Below are 7,116 nucleotides of genomic sequence, written 5' to 3' on the forward strand. Positions count from 1 at the left end.
TACCAGGAAAGGAAGCCTAGTGTATCTGTTAAGCTGCTTGTCACGCTGAAACAAACCATAATGACTTCTATCATGGTGTTGTCTAACACATCATCCCAACACAATTTAGATGATTGTGAGGTCGAGTTGGTCTCTGACACAGGAGGTTGGTGGGCACCTTAATTGGGGAGGACAGGCTCGTGGTAATGGACCGAATCAGTAGAATGGTATCAAATACATAAGGTATACATGGTTTCCATGGTTTCCAAGTGTTTGATGACATTCCATTCATCTGATTCCAGCCATTATTATGAGCCATCCTCCCCTCAGCAGCCTCCAATGGTCTCTGAATATCCTCATGGATAATAAAAGTCGACTTCTCCCTTCTTTTCTCCTCTCCTTTCTTCTCTTCTCCTCTCTTCTGTCTCCTCTCTTCTCCTCTCTTCTCCTTTCTTCTCTTCTCCTCTCTTCTGTCTCCTCTGTCTCTTCTGTCTCCTCTCTTCTTCTGTCTCTTCTCTTCTCCTCTCTTCTGTCTCTTCTCCTCTCTTCTGTCTCCTCTCTTCTCCTCTCTTCCCTCTCCTGTCCTGTCCTGTAGCTGTCAGAGTGTAAGGAGCGATATGTTGGGCTCGAAGGCCTTGGAGGATCCAAGACAGGAGAACAGGGCCAGAGGCTGGAGGGGAACGGACCCATCTCCTGTTGAACTCATCCAGAAGATAGAACAGGTAAAGCCTACAGTACTAAAGCTGCTTTACAGTCCTGCAGGCAGATTTCAGAACAGTGGGAAGATCTGAGTCTAAACGGTCAGTGTATCTGAAGGAGACTAGGAACACAAACTATGCCACTTTTTCTTGAGGGAAGGTGAAGTCATCAATCAAGATTACCACCAATTAATCATCTCCTGTCGTTATAATTGATTGAGGTTGAAGCTGTCTCGTGTGTGTGTGTGTGTGTGTTTTGTGTGTGTGTGTGTGTGTGTGTGCAGCTGGAGGTTGGCTTGGCGGAGCGGGAAGAGCTGCTCCTGGAGAAGGACTTGGTGTTTGAGCAGGTGACCCGGCTTTCTCAGCGAATCAGAGCTAAGGCAGAGAACGGCAAGCAGGACACACTGCAGCTAGCCAAGAAGGTACACACACACACACACACACACACACACACACACAAAGGAAGCAGCCAAGAAGGCATCTACTGCCAAACTCATCCATTCCCACACTCACAGTCGGGGTAGAGGATCTTGGAGCGTGGTGGCTCCATGTGCCTGGTGCAGCCTAGCAGACTGACTGCCCTCTCACCCCGGCTCCCTGCAGGGCCCAGCCCAGTGTCTCCTGGATGAAGTATCACCTGCCCACCAGGCCAAGGCTGTTAGTTATCTCAATGAGTCATGTTATACACACACAGCCTCACAAAGACGCACGCTCCCTAACACACACCCAGCCAATGAACCATGTTACACACACAGCCTCACAAAGACACACGCCTCCCACACAGCCAAGAACCTCACACACAGCCTCACAAAGACACGCTCCCTAACACACACCCAGCCAATGAACCATGTTACACACACAGCCTCACAAAGACACACGCTCCCTAACACACACCCAGCCAATGAACCATGTTACACACACAGCCTCACAAAGACACACGCTCCCTAACACACACCCAGCCAATGAACCATGTTACACACACAGCCTCACAAAGACACACGCTCCCTAACACACACCCAGCCAATGAACCATGTTACACACACAGCCTCACAAAGACACACGCTCCCTAACACACACCCAGCCAATGAACCATGTTACACACACACAGCCTCACAAAGACACACGCTCCCTAACACACACACAGCCAATGAACCATGTTACACACACAGCCTCACAAAGACACACGCTCCCTAACACACACCCAGCCAATGAACCATGTTACACACACAGCCTCACAAAGACACGCTCCCTAACACACACCCAGCCAATGAACCATGTTACACACACAGCCTCACAAAGACACACGCTCCCTAACACACACCCAGCCAATGAACCATGTTACACACACAGCCTCACAAAGACACACGCTCCCTAACACACACCAGCCAATGAACCATGTTACACACACAGCCTCACAAAGACACACGCTCCTAACACACACCCAGCCAATGAACCATGTTACACACACAGCCTCACAAAGACACACGCTCCCTAACACACACCCAGCCAATGAACCATGTTACACACACAGCCTCACAAAGACACACGCTCCCTAACACACACAATGAACCAGCCTCACAAAGCTCCCTAACACACACAGCCAATGAGCCTCCCTCACAAAGACACAACTAACACACACACAGCCAATGAACCATGTTACACACACAGCCTCACAAAGACACACGCTCCCTAACACACACACAGCCTCACAAAGACACACGCTCCCCAACACACACACACCAATGAAACACACACAGCCTCACAAAGACACACGCTCCCTAACACACACACAGCCTCACAAAGACACACGCTCCCTAACACACACACAGCCAATGAACCATGTTAACACACACACAGCCTCACAAAGACACACGCTCCCTAACACACACACAGCCAATGAACCATGTTACACACACACAGCCTCACAAAGACACACGCTCCCTAACACACACACAGCCAATGAGCCAAAGTTGCTGTGCACTCTGAGGCAAATCCTCTCAGCACGTTTAGATAACCTCACTGGGCCAGCATGCCAAGCTGAGGCTCTGGGATCTGGAGGAAGTTAGATATCAGTTTATCTGGAGGATGTTAGTTTATCTGGAGGATGTTAGATATTAGTTTATCTGGAGGATGTTAGATATCAGTTTGATCTGGAGGATGTTAGTTTATCTGGAGGATGTTAGATATTAGTTTATCTGGAGGATGTTAGATATTAGATTGATCTGGAGGATGTTAGATATTAGATTGATCTGGAGGATGTTAGATATCAGTTTATCTGGAGGATGTTAGATATTAGTTTATCTGGAGGATGTTAGATATCAGTTTATCTAGAGGATGTTAGATATCAGTTTATCTGGAGGATGTTAGATATTAGTTTATCTAGAGGATGTTAGATTGATCTGGAGGATGTTAGATATCAGTTTATCTGGAGGATGTTAGATTGATCTGGAGGATGTTAGATATCAGTTTATCTGGAGGATGTTAGATATTAGTTTATCTAGAGGATGTTAGATTGATCTGGAGGATGTTAGATATTAGTTTATCTAGAGGATGTTAGATTGATCTGGAGGATGTTAGATATCAGTTTATCTGGAGGATGTTAGATATCAGTTTATATGGAGGATGTTAGATTGATCTGGAGGATGTTAGATATCAGTTTATATGGAGGATGTTAGATTGATCTGGAGGATGTTAGATATCAGTTTATCTGGAGGATGTTAGATTGATCTGGAGGATGTTAGATATCAGTTTATCTGGAGGATATTAGTTTATCTGGAGGATGTTAGATGTTAGTTTGATCTAGAGGATGTTAGATTGATCTGAGTATATACATATTGTGTGTGTATTGGAGGCAGGGATGGAAATGAATGTAGCCCGCTAGCCCGAGGCTAGTACTGTTCAGACCAGACTAGTACTGTTTAGACCAGGCTAGTACTGTTTAGACCAGACTAGTACTGTTCAGACCAGGCTAGTACTGTTCAGACCAGGCTAGTACTGTTCAGACCAGGCTAGTACTGTTCAGACCAGACTAGTACTGTTCAGACCAGGCTAGTACTGTTCAGACCAGGCTAGTACTGTTCAGACCAGGCTAGTACTGTTCAGACCAGGCTAGTACTGTTCAGACTAGTACTGTTCAGACCAGGCTAGTACTGTTCAGACCAGGCTAGTACTGTTCAGACCAGACTAGTACTGTTCAGACCAGGCTAGTACTGTTCAGACCAGGCTAGTACTGTTCAGACTAGTACTGTTCAGACCAGGCTAGTACTGTTCAGACTAGTACTGTTCAGACCAGGCTAGTACTGTTCAGACTAGTACTGTTCAGACCAGGCTAGTACTGTTCAGACCAGGCTAGTACTGTTCAGACTAGTACTGTTCAGACCAGGCTAGTACTGTTCAGACCAGTACTGTTCAGACCAGGCTAGTACTGTTCAGACCAGGCTAGTACTGTTCAGACTAGTACTGTTCAGACCAGGCTAGTACTGTTCAGACTAGTACTGTTCAGACCAGGCTAGTACTGTTCAGACTAGTACTGTTCAGACCAGGCTAGTACTGTTCAGACTAGTACTGTTCAGACCAGGCTAGTACTGTTCAGACCAGGCTAGTACTGTTCAGACTAGTACTGTTCAGACCAGGCTAGTACTGTTCAGACCAGACTAGTACTGTTCAGACCAGGCTAGTACTGTTCAGACCAGGCTAGTACTGTTCAGACCAGGCTAGTACTGTTCAGACTAGTACTGTTCAGACCAGGCTAGTACTGTTCAGACCAGACTAGTACTGTTCAGACCAGACTAGTACTGTTCAGACCAGACTAGTACTGTTCAGACCAGGCTAGTACTGTTCAGACCAGGCTAGTACTGTTCAGACTAGTACTGTTCAGACCAGGCTAGTACTGTTCAGACGAGGCTAGTACTGTTCAGACCAGGCTAGTAGAACATGTTCCCAACTACCCTGCCGACTAGAGAAACTCTGTCTTTTCAAATATCATGTCAGTCTGGCTGTCTATCTGTCAGTCTGTCAGGCTGTCTGTGCGTTAACCAACCCCCTCTCTCCTCTCTCTCAGGTGAATGAGTTGCAGGGCCGTATCAAGGAGTCAACCAGGAGGATGATGGCCGTGGTGTCTGAGTTGTCGATGCGCCAAGCCAGCGCCATGACCCTGCAGCAGGTAAATAGGAGACTATTTTAGATTGACCAGCATTTCCTAGTCTGGTGGACCCATAGATCCCTGTAGCCAACTGGGACCAGGCTAAGGTCAAGTCTAAGGATTATACTGTAGATCCCTGTAACCAACTGGGACCAGGCTAAGGTCAAGTCTAAGGATTATACTGTAGATCCCTGTAGCCAACTGGGACCAGGCTAAGGTCAAGTCTAAGGATTATACTGTAGATCCCTGTAACCAACTGGGACCAGGCTAAGGTCAAGTCTAAGGATTATACTGTAGATCCCTGTAGCCAACTGGGACCAGGCTAAGGTCAAGTCTAAGGATTATACTGTAGATCCCTGTAGCCAACTGGGACCAGGCTAAGGTCAAGTCTAAGGATTATACTGTAGATCCCTGTAACCAACTGGGACCAGGCTAAGGTCAAGTCTAAGGATTATACTGTAGATCCCTGTAGCCAACTGGGACCAGGCTAAGGTCAAGTCTAAGGATTATACTGTAGATCCCTGTAACCAACTGGGACCAGGCTAAGGTCAAGTCTAAGGATTATACTGTAGATCCCTGTAGCCAACTGGGACCAGGCTAAGGTCAAGTCTAAGGATTATACTGTAGATCCCTGTAACCAACTGGGACCAGGCTAAGGTCAAGTCTAAGGATTATACTGTAGATCCCTGTAGCCAACTGGGACCAGGCTAAGGTCAAGTCTAAGGATTATACTGTAGATCCCTGTAACCAACTGGGACCAGGCTAAGGTCAAGTCTAAGGATTATACTGTAGATCCCTGTAGCCAACTGGGACCAGGCTAAAGTCAAGTCTAAGGATTATACTGTAGATCCCTGTAGCCAACTGGGACCAGGCTAAGGTCAAGTCTAAGGATTATACTGTAGATCCCTGTAACCAACTGGGACCAGGCTAAGGTCAAGTCTAAGGATTATACTGTAGATCCCTGTAGCCAACTGGGACCAGGCTAAGGTCAAGTCTAAGGATTATACTGTAGATCCCTGTAACCAACTGGGACCAGGCTAAGGTCAAGTCTAAGGATTATACTGTAGATCCCTGTTGCCAACTGGGACCAGGCTAAGGTCAAGTCTAAGGATTATACTGTAGATCCCTGTAACCAACTGGGACCAGCTAAGGTCAAGTCTAAGGATTATACTGTAGATCCCTGTTGCCAACTGGGACCAGGCTAAGGTCAAGTCTAAGGATTATACTGTAGATCCCTGTAACCAACTGGGACCAGGCTAAGGTCAAGTCTAAGGATTATACTGTAGATCCCTGTAGCCAACTGGGACCAGGCTAAGGTCAAGTCTAAGGATTATACTGTAGATCCCTGTAGCCAACTGGGACCAGGCTAAGGTCAAGTCTAAGGATTATACTGTAGATCCCTGTAGCCAACTGGGACCAGGCTAAGGTCAAGTCTAAGGATTATACTGTAGATCCCTGTTGCCAACTGGGACCAGGCTAAGGTCAAGTCTAAGGATTATACTGTAGATCCCTGTAACCAACTGGGACCAGGCTAAGGTCAAGTCTAAGGATTATACTGTAGATCCCTGTAACCAACTGGGACCAGGCTAAGGTCAAGTCTAAGGATTATACTGTAGATCCCTGTAACCAACTGGGACCAGGCTAAGGTCAAGTCTAAGGATTATACTGTAGATCCCTGTAGCCAACTGGGACCAGGCTAAGGTCAAGTCTAAGGATTATACTGTAGATCCCTGTAGCCAACTGGGACCAGGCTAAGGTCAAGTCTAAGGATTATAGATCCCTGTAACCAACTGGGACCAGGCTAAGGTCAAGTCTAAGGATTATACTGTAGATCCCTGTAACCAACTGGGACCAGGCTAAGGTCAAGTCTAAGGATTATACTGTAGATCCCTGTAGCCAACTGGGACCAGGCTAAGGTCAAGTCTAAGGATTATACTGTAGATCCCTGTAACCAACTGGGACCAGGTTAAGGTCAAGTCTAAGGATTATACTGTAGATCCCTGTAACCAACTGGGACCAGGTTAAGGTCCCTGACATTCCATGTTGTGTTGATCCCACCCCTGTCAGGAGCTGAAGGAGAGGGAGCTGTTCCTGGACACCTGTCACCGGCGCCTGGACCAGGGGCTGCCCCCCTCTGAAGACCTGGAGCAGGAGTGGCAACACATCCTCAGGGATGATACGTAGCGCAGACAGGCCGACCAGCAGGAGAAAGACAGGGTCAGTCACCCTCCATGACCCTCTACCACAGGGCTTTGAATTAGGGATAATTCATGGAGGAATTCATAAATGCTGAACTTG

At 47.1% G+C, this 7,116-nt stretch overlaps 1 protein-coding gene across 1 annotated transcript; it reads left to right on the forward strand.

Annotated features, from left to right (window-relative positions):
• Positions 1-574: 574 nt before the first annotated feature.
• LOC135534504 (coiled-coil domain-containing protein 146-like) lies at positions 575-7,002 on the forward strand (the record flags this gene model as incomplete). Its single annotated transcript, XM_064961467.1, has 4 exons — positions 575-701; positions 962-1,099; positions 4,738-4,839; positions 6,886-7,002. Coding segments are annotated over 4 exons (484 nt in total), but the record flags the coding sequence as incomplete, so codon positions are not given.
• Positions 7,003-7,116: the final 114 nt, after the last annotated feature.

The sequence above is a fragment of the Oncorhynchus masou genome, unplaced genomic scaffold, assembly GCF_036934945.1.
Source record: "Oncorhynchus masou masou isolate Uvic2021 unplaced genomic scaffold, UVic_Omas_1.1 unplaced_scaffold_3497, whole genome shotgun sequence".
NCBI classification, from domain to species: domain Eukaryota; kingdom Metazoa; phylum Chordata; class Actinopteri; order Salmoniformes; family Salmonidae; genus Oncorhynchus; species Oncorhynchus masou.